At 38.6% G+C, this 14,964-nt stretch overlaps 1 protein-coding gene across 1 annotated transcript in view; it reads right to left on the bottom strand.

Annotated features, from left to right (window-relative positions):
* tbc1d8 (TBC1 domain family member 8) overlaps window positions 1–14,964 on the bottom strand; it is a 46,653-nt gene that overhangs the window by 18,423 nt on the left and 13,266 nt on the right. Inside the window, exons 4-8 of the mRNA XM_082174624.1 lie at window positions 13,653–13,881; window positions 8,718–8,958; window positions 5,100–5,307; window positions 2,808–3,005; window positions 66–230 (exon numbers count right to left, since the gene is read on the bottom strand). Coding sequence (XP_082030750.1) covers window positions 66–230; window positions 2,808–3,005; window positions 5,100–5,307; window positions 8,718–8,958; window positions 13,653–13,881 — 1,041 coding nt within the window. The remainder of the gene's footprint in view (window positions 1–65; window positions 231–2,807; window positions 3,006–5,099; window positions 5,308–8,717; window positions 8,959–13,652; window positions 13,882–14,964) is intronic.

A 14,964-nucleotide genomic window follows, 5' to 3' on the forward strand; every position in this document is an offset into this window, starting at 1 on the left:
TCATGGTGCAAAGGTTCAGTCATGTGATGTAACTGATCTTCACCATGTCAGGTTTGTGTACTCACACTGATCATGTGTTTGGAGTCTGACTGACTGGGGGGGAATGTGGAAACGAGGGCGTCAGTGAGGACCGTGTGACGCAGAGCTTTATCAGAGATGATGATGCTGTTGTCTTCTTCGTCCGACTGGACGGTGTCGTAACAGAAGGTGTAATACGGTGTGGCGGAGATCTGGAACACAGAAAACACGCTGCATCAATAAGCCTGGTTCAGACAGAATGTGTTTTTGCAATCAAAAATGCGAGACGCAGGACATGAGAGTAATATACAAACTGAACTGGATCCGTATTCATCAAGCCTCTGAGATTCACTCACAAGAACACTGATAAGAATGGACTTAAAGAGTAGAAATATTCTTGGCTCAGAGCTGCGCTTAAAAGTTAGTTATCAAGCATCTCAGTCGTAGTTCAAGTGAAGTGTAGGACTAAATCTTAAAGGTTTAGTTCACCCAAAAATGAAAATTCTGTCAGTAATTAATCACCCTCACTACCCTGGTAATCCAGAGTTCTCACGAGAGCACAAGCTGAATTTGCTCAGCGAGTTACTCTGGTGTCGAGTAATGATGCTCATTAAATATGCCCCTCGATCTGAGCTGCACCAATCACATCGGGTTATCTGATATAGGCGGGCCAGAGGCAAGATGACGACAGCGCTGTGACGTCCAAGTCATTAGTAAACATTGCAAGATGGCTATGGAGGAACACCAGTTGTTTGAAACGGCTTTGGCCGCTACAATGAACGAGTTAGACTTGGCTTTTTATCTAAAAGAGGAACAGAAGACGCCGCTCGAATCCTTCCTTTGCAAGAAGGGCGTTTTTGCTGTTTTGTCGACCGGATACGGTAAGAGTCTAATCTACCAGTTAGCTCCACTGCTAGCTAAGCGTATGGGGTTTATTGTTGTGATTGGTCGTAGTGTTATCCAATTGCGTGCAGTGAGATTTTCAAATGCATGCTTGGTGCCGCCCCTCGAGCTGGCCGAGTTTTCATTAGTCGATGCCAGACCATTAATCTTTCAGATTTAGGTCTGGATTTCCAGGCTACACCCTCACCCTACTGTAAATATGAAACTAAAACCACCAGTAGGTGGCGGCAAGTCACTGTCTTAATAAGTGTGTTGAGGAAGTCATTCATTCAACCGATTTGTTCAAACGGTGGATTCATTCAGGAAAAGCAAGTGATTGTTCATTGAATCATTAAAATGATTCGTTCAAAGCGTGGATTTCAGTCAAAAAAATCATCGCTGTCTGTTGCATTGAGACTCTCGGTTTCATTTAGAAATTTTCGTTGGCAAAATAAAGGGAAAACAAACAATATTGACAATATTGTGTCTAAAAAGTAACTCACAATGTTAACTTTACTGTTAATTTAACTTTTGTGTAAAATACATTTTACATTTGCAATTGTGCACAGGAAAACGGCACTCTTGCTCATGTGATATTCTAATATAACAACATAAATATAAGACAAAAAACTAATTTGGGGACATACCTATAACTGCACACATCACACAGTGAAAGCACGAGAGGTGTGTGTTTCTCGTACATCGTTAAAACAATGATTACAATATCATCATAGACGATAAATATCGCACATTCCTACGCACATAAAGAATGAACTTACAATTGAACTGACATTTACCAACTTTCTTCTCCTTCTCTCCTCCTCTCGCGTGCAGGAGACAGACGTGGGCTAATGCTGCCACGAATGACGCGAATTGTCACGTGAACAAGCAAATCCACAAAGATAGAATAATAAAAAAAGAGTACGTACGCTAATTAGATAGTTTTAATTTGGAAAGCATTTAGATACGTCTAAGTCAAAGTGTCATCAAAAATGTAAGACCTTTCATAAGTAAAAATAAGACTTTTTATAGCCTTACATTTTAAAAATCTGTAATAATGATGGTCACCTTTAAAATATTCAGTGTCAATCTCCATATTTATTTGCTAAATGTGCAGGTATCATGTGCAGAGATGAACGAGTGATCATGTCCTCCATGCACTGATGAATTATATATAGTGACCTTTTCTAATATGTACAAAGGTTTGAAGTAGGAACAGGGCAGTTTGTAAATGTCAATGACTGAGTATCATCACGGCTCAAGAGCATCTCACTAATATCTCTTAAAGCGCTCCTGTTCTGCTTTACTCCATGTTCTTCTTTCTTTAGTGTGTATTGTTGCTGTTTGAGCAGGAAAAAGTCCCTCCAGCGGGAGTTCTTCTCTATATCAGTGTCAGTGTTCCTGAACTCCTGAAACGCCTACATTGTAGTCTTGAGTTTCTTCCGGGAACAAACACGTCACAATATTCCTCATTATAATAATTCATACGCAGAATAAAGGGGCGGGGCCTGGTTGAGTTAGTTAGTAGTGTGTTAAACTGGTGGTTATGGTAATTAGGGGCGGGACATTTCTCAAACACACTCGAAGCGCTCGACCAATCACAACACACTGCTCCAGCCGACCAATCAGAGCACAGTGTGCTTTTCAGAAGGAGGGGCTTCATTGAGACAGGAACTAAACAGAGCGTTACTGACAGACTGGGAAGAGAGGAGCCGCAACAATGGAGAATATGAGGAAAATAATCAACATTCAAGCAGGAAAACCTGTTCTAGAGCTCAGAAACACAATCAAGACTTTGAAAAAGGGCGTAATAGGTCCTCTTTAACAGACTAAACTTCACACAAAAAGAAAGTTTTAGTACTCATACTCGTCCATCTCTAAGCTGAACCATCAGACGTCAAGAGTACCGTGGATTTCTTGCGTTGGTCGTGTCCACGTATCAGATTCTGTTCCCAGTGCAGATCACGCAGTCGTCCTCGTACGTTCTCCACCAGCTCGTCACGATGAAGCAGCTCGATCAGCTGGAACGCACGCTTACACCGTACGCTAATGATGACGGGGTTGGGCAGAGCGCTGGTGCTCTCAGCCTTCTCAATGGAGAGGATCTGCACAAACACACACACACACATTTCATTAATACATCATCACATGTGAGCTTCAACCAAACAGGTAAAACATACTTAATGTTTCATAACAAATGTGTAGCGGTGTGATTGTTTGGTTAGCATATCATTTTGATACATGACCAACTGATATCAAGGAAGCCAGTTCGCTTAATATTTTATTAAATAAAGCTACAACGTATCGGTTTACTTTAGCTTTTAACTAGTACTCTGTGCATTGTGTTGGCATTACTCTGTGTTTTATGTATTGTTTTATTATGCTATTTTTATGTATTTGATGTTTATGTTTTTATGTAAAGCACTTTGAGCTGCATTCTATCCACGAATGGTGCTACATAAATAGTTTATTATTATTCACGATTTGATTTCCCGAATTTTTTCTAAATTTAGAACAATTCGATTCACAATAAGATTTGATTCGATTTAGATATGACTAAGATTTTAATAAATAAAAAAATAAAAAATGATATTACATAATATATACAGTATATTTAAATGTCTCGATATAGTTATTTTTGATGGAAATGGCAAGGTTGTAACTTTAGATGCCCGTGAAATTTTAAATCATTGACGAAAAAAAATGATTCACAATAAAAAATAAATAAAAATCCATGATTCAAGATTGATGCATATGCAACCGACTTATGAAAACTACCATGCTTGCTATACATGCATGCTTATTACCTCTAAACAACACTTCCAAATTAAGAAAGTGAATAATTAATGAATTAGAAAGAATATCCGGAGATAAGCTGGATCATTAAAAGTTCAAAAGGGCATTACTGATACATTTATATAATACTTTTATGGTGCATTTTTCGTCTTTTTGGAGCTAGAAAATTGTGTAGAAACAAGCAGCACTGGCATTCTGCTAAACATCTTCCACAAAAAAAACTAAAATAATACAGTCTGGAAAAATAATGCCAGAATTTGTATGTATACTTGATCAAAAGCCTCTGACATTCCATCAGTGTAATATTTTGGGAAAATACAATATGCTCAGTTTTGAACATTTTATTCATTTTTAAAAATAGCTGTTTAATTTATAAAGTTTTTCATGGACTAGCCCCACCTTCACTTTCTACATGCATTAAACCAAGGTCTGACAGAGGTTTTTGCACCAGAGCCTCATTTAGAGGAGACATAGAGATCCCGCACAGAAAAACAACCTTTGGACAAACTGTTCTATCAGAGGAGGTCATTTTTGGAACAGCCTCCCAAAAAACATTAGAGAATGTCCCACTTACTGTACATTTAAAAGGCACCTTAAACAGTTTCTTAAAAGTTCCCAGTTATGTCCTCATTTTGACTAAATTTATTGATGTAATGTAATCTGTCTGAATGCGTGCTAATGTGTTTCTTGCTTGATACGGTATATTGTCATATCCTTTTGTGTTGCATATTGTCATTGACCCTAACCCTACCCCTAACTCTAACCCTAATAAATTAGCATTTATGCTATAACCCGGTTCATTTACAGTCTGTACAGAAATGTTAGATTGTTCATTAATATGCACTGTCCCGAACAAATAAATAAATAAAAATAAATGTTAATTTTTGGGTGAACTATTCCTACATTTACATATCACATTTAAATTAAGATTTATACATCATCTGAAAGCTGAATAATAAGCTTTCCATTGATGTATGTTTGTTATGATAGGACAATATTTGGTCGAGATACAACTATATGAAAATCTGGAATATGAGGGTGCAAAAAAATCAAAACATTGAGAAAATCTCCTTTAAAGTTGTGCATTTATGTTCACGATTGTGCTGCATTCACTCACAAAAATAAATGTTTTTTTATATTTACAGTAGGAAATTTACTAAACATCTTCATGGAACATGATCTTTACTTAATATCCTAATGATTTTTGGCCTAAAAGAAAAATGGATAATTTTGACCCATACAATGTGTTGTTGGATATTGCCACAGATATACCCGTGCGACTCGAGACTGGTGACGTGATCCAGGGTCACATTAATGCATTTAGCAGACGCTTTCATCCAAAGTGACTATTCCTTTAACCAAGCAGTTGATAAGCTGTGCAGGACACGTAATGGAGTTCGTACCTCTGCGAGGGGTATGATGAGAATACACTGGCCCTCCTCACGACTACTGAAGCACAAATACCCGTCTGTGGTGTAGACGGTGCCCGGCGTGTGGCAGCGGGCATGAGGAGTCCAAACCGAGCATGACATCACTTCCCGTACACGCTCGGCCCGGGGCAAGCCGAAGAGAGAGAGCACGTACTGCCGGAGAGCCTGTTCCTCCAAAACCCTGAAACCGATACAATTATACAGAAGTAGCTTCATGCATCCGACCTCAACAGATCTGACGGCTTCCGAACATCAAAGAACTAACCCTCGCTGCTCTATAAATACACACGTGCTGCTTTCACACACACCACACAACCCACAAACACATCACACATCACACAGCTCTCACAGACATCAACTCATGATGCTGGTTTATTGGAGGTTCCCTGATACAGACGAGAGAAAATTCGGGGTGCAGCTTTTCATAATTATGCCTTTTAATACATCACCAATAGAGTTCAAGGAAGGACAGTTCACTCAGTATTTTTAAAAATTAATATTTTTACCCCAACTTTTCCTTAGTATTCCATGTTGTAGTTACTGTAACAGTTGAACTGAATCAACCCCTGAACTGAATCGACCCAGGAGTGAATTGACCCAGAAGTGAATCAACCCTAAACTGAATCAACCCTAAACTGAATCAACCCTAAACTGAATCAACCCTAAACTGAATCAACCCTAAACTGAATCAACCCTAAACTAAAATCAACCCAGAACTGAATCAACCCAGAACTGAATCAACCCTAAACTGAATCAACCCTAAACTGAATCCACCCTGAACTTGAATCCACCCTGAACTTGAATCCACCCTAAACTGAATCCTCCCTGAACTGAATCAACCCTGAACTGAATCAACCCTGAACTTGAAATCAACACTAAACTGAATCAACCCTGAACTGAATCAACCCTGAACTTGAATCCACCCTGAACTGAATCCACCCTGAACTTGAATCAACCCTGAACTGAATCAACCCTGAACTTGAATCAACCCTGAACTGAATCAACCCTGAACTTGAAATCAACACTAAACTGAATCAACCCTGAACTTGAAATCAACACTAAACTGAATCCACCCTGAACTGAATCCACCCTGAACTTGAATCAACCCTGAACTGAATCAACCCTGAACTTGAATCAACCCTGAACTGAATCAACCCTGAACTTGAAATCAACACTAAACTGAATCAACCCTGAACTTGAAATCAACACTAAACTGAATCCACCCTGAACTGAATCCACCCTGAACTTGAATCAACCCTGAACTTGAATCAACCCTGAACTGAATCAACCCTGAACTTGAATCAACCCTGAACTTGAATCAACCCTGAACTTGAATCCACCCTGAACTTGAATCAACCCTGAACTGAATCAACCCTGAACTTGAATCAACCCTGAACTGAATCAACCCTGAACTTGAATCAACCCTGAACTTGAAATCAACACTAAACTGAATAAACCCTGAACTGAATCAACACTAAACTGAATCAACCCTGAACTGAATCAACCCTGAACTGAATCCACCCTGAACTTGAATCAACCCTGAACTGAATCAACCCTGAACTTGAATCAACCCTGAACTGAATCAACCCTGAACTGAATCCACCCTGAACTTGAATCAACCCTGAACTTGAATCAACCCTGAACTGAATCAACCCTGAACTGAATCAACCCTGAACTTGAAATCAACACTAAACTGAATCAACCCTGAACTGAATCAACCCTGAACTTGAAATCAACACTAAACTGAATCAACCCTGAACTTGAATCAACCCTGAACTTGAATCAACCCTGAACTGAATCAACCCTGAACTTGAATCAACCATGAACTGAATCAACACTAAACTGAATCAACCCTGAACTGAATCAACCCTGAACTGAATCAACCCTGAACTTGAATCAACCCTGAACTTGAATCAACCCTGAACTGAATCAACCCTAAACTGAATCCACCCTGACCCAAATCGAGCTGAATAATGACAATAGTTTTTTTAAAAGCTGCTTTACAGCTGAATTTGAATTTCTCATATTTGATAAAGTTTGCATCATTGATCATTATTTTCCCTTTTATTACTGCAAATCTTCTTCGAAACAATCTTTATAGTATAAAGCACTATAGAAATAAAGCTGACTTGACATTGTATTCTGTGTGTTTACGTTGTTATTTTTTCTTGTTTATATGCATGATGTATTTGATGTTTATTGCTTTTATGTAAAGCAATTTGAGCTGCATTGTCTGTATGATGCTGTTCTAAATCTCTAAGAAAGAGCAGAAGAAACTTTAACCACCAGCATCTCTATATTTCTGTCATCCTCAGTTCTGCTTTACTTGTTTGCACTGTCTTTCTCGCTCCTGAACTTCCCCTTTACAGGAGGAAGTGTACAAGAATCAAAACTCTGCTGATGATTGGCTGGATGGAAGGGAATATTCAAATGAGGCCGATACAACAGATGGTTCACTGACGTCTCTGAAGCCATATGGCCTTAAATTTATGGCCATATGGCCTCCATTTCATTAAATATTGATATTTATCATATTTATTTCATGCCATTACTGGGAAAGGAAATGCATTTGGTAGACCTTTGGTATTTGGTAGAGAATGAATATAAAGTAAACTCCACAAATTAAGCTAAATAATAAGATATCAACTGCATAAATTAAAACATGAATGAAAAAAAATAGTTTATATGACATTTCTTAAAATAGTGATGTAATATCTTAATAAATTGAATAATAATAATGTAATATTTTACTAAATTGTATAATAATACTAATAATGTAATTTTTATTAAATTGTATTTTAAGAAGTACATTTTACTATACAATAGTAATATTTTTCTGTAAATTTTTTTTCCAAGTTAAACCAAACTTTTATTTTGGCGGGTAGTAGTAAAAGAGCTTTGAGTTTTAGTTTCAATAACCGCACCGCTCATTCACACAAACACACGAGGAACATGCAGACTTTAGTGGCATACGCCTGATTGACTAGATGTATGATAAATATTACTCAAAAGTTTGTAAGCGATATTGTGGATTTCTTTTTTCCTGATAAATATTGGTACATCACCCAGCCCAAATTCAGAATATCACACATTTGTATTCATTTTATATCAATGTTTCTTTGTTTAAATTTATTCCGAATTCTAAAACTTTAGTTTATTTCCAAGTCGGCGTGAAACGCACATTTCCTGTTGTGCCGTATATTCAAGTGAAACGGCTTCTGGAACAAGAACAAATGTGGGCGGGGCTTGATTTTGTCTGTGGGACTTGACTGAATGGTTGTGGTCTGCTATTGGTGGATCTCATGTGAGTGACAGGTTGCCACGCCCACACACACATCATCAGCGAAGAGAAGAGGGAGTGGAAGTTATTTAGATTCAAGATTACAAGGCACATGGATTTTTAAAAAAAATGTGCACAGATCAATTATTTGTAATAAATACAGCAATATTCCATGAAAAATCAGAAATGTCAATTTTGATTTCATGGTGATTTTAGATCAGTGTGATCTCAGACTTGTGAAGCCCACTGTACATGTGCAATGTGTGCCAAGCTGATCTAGTATGTAATGTGCATGTGACGCAGATGTGAACCTCTTGGTGATGTTTGTGGCCTCCTGCAGCGATTGGTCGAGTGTGAGTCCTCCACTGTCCAGCAGTCGACGAAGGGCGATATCAGCCAGCTGACACATGACCTTCATCACCTCGTCCACTTCCAGAAACATGGAGAACTCCCTCTGTTTCCGTCTCGTGTGAACGCGGATCACGTCCGTCAGCAAACCCACCGACACGCGTTCCAGCCGCGTCACTTCAGCCCAAGGAACTAACAGCTTCACTGCGCACAAAAACAGCATGCTTAAAGGTGCAGTGTGTAATATTTAGTAGGATCTGTTGACATAAATGCAATATCATATACATAACTATGTCTTCAGTGGTGTATAAAGACCTTACTTAATGAACCGTTGTGTTTTTATTAGCTTAGAATGAGCCATTTCTCTCTACACACACACCGCGGGTCTCCTTACATCGACGTGTTTCTACAGTGGCCCTAAACGGACAAACGCGTTTCGTCACTATGTTGTTCTTCGTGCAAAGAAGCTAGCTAAAGTCAGCGAATAAAACACTGACGCAATGATGAACAAGTAATAATAATATTCGCAATAACATCGTTTTACTGAATAATTAAGTTAACATCATTCCTTAATATATCTTTGTAAGGAAACCTCATTGCTGAACTGGCTACTCTCTGCGGTCTCAGACGACGATATATTTTACGATCCGCCATCGTAACTTCTGTTGGTTGCGATTCGTAACTTGACCACTAGATGTCGCTAAAAATGACACACTGCACCTTTAAGTTAGGACAGTGGTTCTCAAACTTTTTCGGTAATTCCCCACTTTGGACAAGGGGGAATTTTCAAGCCCCACCTGCCCCCATCGCCCCAACATGCTAAAGAAATAAAATGTTCAAATTTATTGAATTAACAAGTAGTATCAGTATAGTAACAAGTTATATCTAAATACAAACTAACTAGCTACATCAAATAACAGCAAGTTCAAAAATAAAAGTGCAGCTGTGTCATAATTTGCATGAAATTCAAAAATAGAGAAAATAAAAGTGCAGCTGTGTCAAAATTTGTATCAAGTTCAAAAATAGAAAAGCAATAAAAGTGCCACTTTGCAATCTGTTAAAAAAGAAAAGAAGATAAATCCATTTGGCAAGACAGGTCTATTTATCCCTGCATTAGTGGCTAAAATGAGCCTGTTTTGCATTGCACAATTTATTTATTGCCCACACTAGCCTGCTACCCATCGGCACGAAACATAGATATAGCTACACATATATCTATGGGCGCGAAAGTTTGTTCCGCTAATATTAATATGCCTTTATAGTCACACAAACACACACACACACATGCGCGCGCAGTCACTCTCTAGTGCGCGATTCCGGGAGATTGGATCTAATTTGCGGGCGTCAAGGAGACGCTATCAATATGTGGGAGACTCCCGGAACTTCCGGGACAGTTGGGATGTCTGGATAAAGATACAAAGGCATAAAAAGGAACATTTCCTCCCGTTTGGCGCGCCCCACCTGTCACGTCTCTATTCCCCACCAGTGGGGCGCGCCCCACACTTTGAGAACCACTGAGTTAGGAACTGTTGGATTTTGCTGTATTTGGCCGAGCGGTCGTTAGTTCCTATTGGCCAGTTGGTTTAACTTTACAGACCTTTACAGACACAGATGATTGCATCTTGAGGCACAGAAACAATGTAAATGCATCTGACTAAAGTTTACTGAAAATACACATAATACACAAAGATGATGGTGGAAAAGAGTTCGAAAGAGAGTATTAAAATCTAAACAGCATTTAGTCTACATTAGATGCATGTGACGAGACTGCTCTCATTACAGGTCCCGTCCCAAACGGCACACTTCCTATTTACTTGCGGTCTTCTGGACTTTCAACGGCCGCCGTAAGGATCATACGGTGATCATAACGTGAGGTTACCCGTTTGTCATTTTAGGGTTCACACTGAAGTGAGCTCCGCAGCAGACTAAAGCCCTATTCGGACGGGACGAGTGTGACACGGAGAGGCGGAGTAAAGTAATAATTACGGGATTTTAGTCCCATCCGAATGTGCATCTCAGTGATCATCACGGACAATGTCAGTAAAGATTACAGCGACTTTTACCTTCAGTAAAAAGGTCCAGAAAAATGACCTCAGGTGATACTAATCCCGTGCGAATAGACCCGCTGTGAATATGTACGTAAATATTCCATAATTTCCTGTTTAAAAGTAGTTTTCCTCAGTTTTTCAAGTATGGAGACGCTTGAAAAAGCGTTCAGTTGCGTTCTAGACGCTGGGACTAGTCTGTGGCAAATATATATATTTATATACATTCTGCACATTACATCATTGCGAAATCATGATGTGTCTGGTCTACTTTCATTTAAAACTAAACTATTTGTGTGTGTGTGTGTGTGTCATTCACTGAAACGTATATTTAGCTGCAGCCAGTGTTGTTTTTGGCAGCCCTTTTAGTTTTAGTCTTAGTCTTATGGACGAAAATGCTTTTTAGTTTTAGTCACATTTTAGTCACTTATAAACTTGATAGTTTTAGTCAAGTTTTAGTCGACGAAAACACAAAAAGGTTTGTGTCAAGTTTTAGTCAATTTTAGTAAAAAAAAAAAAAAGTAGTCTTTAACAAATTAATTTAGGTTAAAAAGTATTGGAAATGGGCTTAGGTTTGACAGGTTGTAGCAAGTGTTGCAATTCATAAAACAACAGTTAAACTTAAAACCTTTGCATAATAAACTAGACTTTCTCATTGATGGAGATGCAGTGCTGCCAAGCTGTAGGCTACTTCATTGTCGCATTGGGCAGAAACCTTTTATCCCCATATTTCAAGTTATATTTTTTCCATGAATTGATGCTCTTCTAAAATTTCAGCACATTGGCTATTTTCACCAGTAATCACAGTAATAAAGGAATGGTTTACAGTTTAAACAGCAAAAAACTTTGAGCTACTACAACATTACACACAGATAAAGTGGTAACAGTGGAATCACTGTTTTACTCAAAAAAAGCCAGGAATAAAAACATTTTTACTTTGGCAATTGTGGCTTTATTATATAATTAGTTAAATAATAATTTATGTTATAATCTAAGTTATATAATAATTATATATTACTTTGTACCAATTAGCCCACTAAACTAATGCTCGCACACTTTCGGTCTCTCTCGCGCGCACTGTCGCTCGCGCAGTTCGTTTCGCTTTTGTCCAGTCCGGCGCCTCATATTGAAGATGTGTGGCGAGTGACTAGCCGCAGCCGCAGGTGTGTTCCTGTTGTGTGGAATCTGGTGCGCGGCGGCAGCCGGGTGGTGGGCGTACCCAAAACAAGGATAGGAAGCGGAAGCATTGCTGATACTTTTTTTTTTTTAACTCTAAACAGACAGATTTCACGCAAATTAGGCAGAAATGACATGCATTGTGAACGTCAGACTTATAATCATTTTCGTTCCGTCTCGTCTCGTCAACGAAAACTCGAAAACGTCTCGTCATGTTTTAGTCACCTTAGAGCCATTTTTAGCTAGTCATCGTCACGTTATCGTCATAAAAAAAAGGTGCGTCAACGAAATCATTTCGTTATCGTCATCGTTGACGAAAACAACATTGGCTGCAGCCAAGTGACTTTTCGTGACCCACTTTTTTCAGACTCTAAGACCCACAAATGAGTCGCGACCCACAGTTTGAAAACCCGTTTTAAAATGTTCAAACCATATAACCATTTTTTCACATCCAAAATAAAAGTTTGTGTTTAAATAATATATGTGTGTGTACTGTGTATAATTATTTTGTATATATAAATACACAAACATGCATGTATATATATATATATATATTCAAGAAATATTTGTTATTTATATATAATATATATAATATAAATTATGTATAAATATATACAGTATATACAAACCCTAACCCTATAAATATATACATGCATATGTGTGTATACACTAGGGCTGTCACTTTTGTGAAAAAATCCTGTTCGATTTTTGAGACATAAGTGTTCACTGAATCGATTGTAAAATCGATTTTCCATGTCTAAAGACGTTTCCATTTTAAACGCCAAATATAGGCAAATCCTCGGACAACTAACAGACATTAGGAATGTAAAGAAGGCGCTTGAGACGCGCACAAATCAGCAATATTTCTGATGATTTATTGGCGTGAAGTTTCGTGCACAATGACAAACAGGAGTGCAACATTCTCGAAAAACAGCAGAGTGGACTGCCATAACATCAGTGAGAAACATCACTGCAGTCTTCAACATGGCTGTGTTTATGATTATAAATGTCAAACAAATTTCGCCTACATAGGCGATTGTAGACCGTAGCCCGAATCTGTCTCTGTATGCATGAGACTGTCTGCACACCGGCAGAATTCACAGTTTTGTAGTAAAAAGAGACACATTATGCAAAAATATAATTTGCTGTTATGTGTGTGTGTCAGAGCCTGCAGTCGCTGTGTGACGTGCATTCGCTGCGGGCGTATCGTGACGAGCTGGACGCGCTCCGAGAGAAGGCCGTTAAAATCGATCACCTATTTTCGTTTTCGAAACCTGTGTTGGTTGGTCCGATCGATTGTGCAATCGATTTTCGAACGTAAAGTGACAGCCCTAGTACACACAGTACACACAAATATATTATGTAAAACACAAGCTTTTATTTTGGATGCGATTAATGGCGATTAATCGTTGCCCGGCACTAGAAATAACTGTTTTCTATGTGAATATATAGTAAAAGTGTAATTTATTCCTGTGATCAAAGCTGAATTTTCAGCATCATTACTCCAGTCTTCAGGGTCACATGATCCTTCAGAAATCATTCTAATATGATGATTTGATGCTCAAGAAACATTTCTCATTATTATCAATGTTGAAAACAGTTGTGCGTCTTCATATCTCTGTGGAAACAGTGATACATCATATTTTCAGGATTCTTTGACGAATAGGAAGTTCTCACCCTCTTTGCCCAGTAGGAAGGAGTAGAAGGCGATGTGGTTGGTGGTGAGGTAAAGCGAGCCCTGGCGAGGCACGTGACCCTTCCAGCAACAGCAGGAGTAATGCGAGACCAGCTTCTCTCGTTGCGGGAGGCCGAAACGCTGCTCGAACCGCGCCAGATCTTCCCGGAAGCGTGCCGGATCATCCTCGCCTGCAGCCGGGCCGCCTAGAACCTCCTCAGCGATTAAACCCTGTGAATGTGCATAAAAATATCAAGATAATTAGAGTCTGGACTGAAATGAATGTGTTCATTACTGGGTGAATCTGCGTTTTTGAACGAATCTCTTGAATGAATGATTCAATAACTCACTCATAAATACTTCACTTGTTTCATTACTGGATGAATCTGCGTTTTTGAACGAATCTCTTGAATGAATGATTCAATGACTCACTCATAAATACTTCACTTGTTTCGTTACTGGGTGAATCTGCGTTTTTGAACGAATCTCTTGAATGAATGATTCAATAACTCACTCATAAATACTTCACTTGTTTCATTACTGGATGAATCAGCGTTTTTGAACGAATCTCTTGAATTAATGATTCAATGACTCACTTATAAATACTTCACTTGTTTCATTACTGGGTGAATCTGCGTTTTTGAACGAATCTCTTGAATGAATGATTCAATGACTCACTCATAATTACTTCACTTGTTTCATTACTGGGTGAATCTGCGTTTTTGAATGAATCTCTTGAATTAATGATTCAATGACTCACTCATAAATACTTCACTTGTTTCATTACTGGATGAATCAGCGTTTTTGAACGAATCTCTTGAATGAATGATTCAATGACTCACTCATAATTACTTCACTTGTTTCATTACTGGGTGAATCTGTGTTTTAGAACGAATCTCTTGAATGAATGATTCAATGACTCACTCATACATACTTCACTTGTTTCATTACTGGATGAATCAGCGTTTTTGAACGAATCTCTTGAATGAATGATTCAATGACTCACTCATAATTACTTCACTTGTTTCATTACTGGGTGAATCTGCGTTTTTGAACGAATCTTGAACGGGGGGGGCGCTTGTCTGAAGTTTAAAATCATTGGTTACCCGTAAGCCAATCACATAACGCTTGGTTATAACGTGTGTTATGCGCCGGCTCAGCCGCATCTAACTTCCACTGTAAACACATGTATGATGCAAAAACAAAACCATCGAGCAAAATACCGGAGTGAACATGGCTGTGAACGACTTTTGCAGATTATGTGAAGTAAATCTACGCATCCACGGTACAATCAGCGTCTACGTCATGGCTCTC

The sequence above is a fragment of the Leuciscus leuciscus genome (assembly GCF_965113295.1).
Source record: "Leuciscus leuciscus genome assembly, chromosome: 7".
NCBI lineage: Eukaryota > Metazoa > Chordata > Actinopteri > Cypriniformes > Leuciscidae > Leuciscus > Leuciscus leuciscus.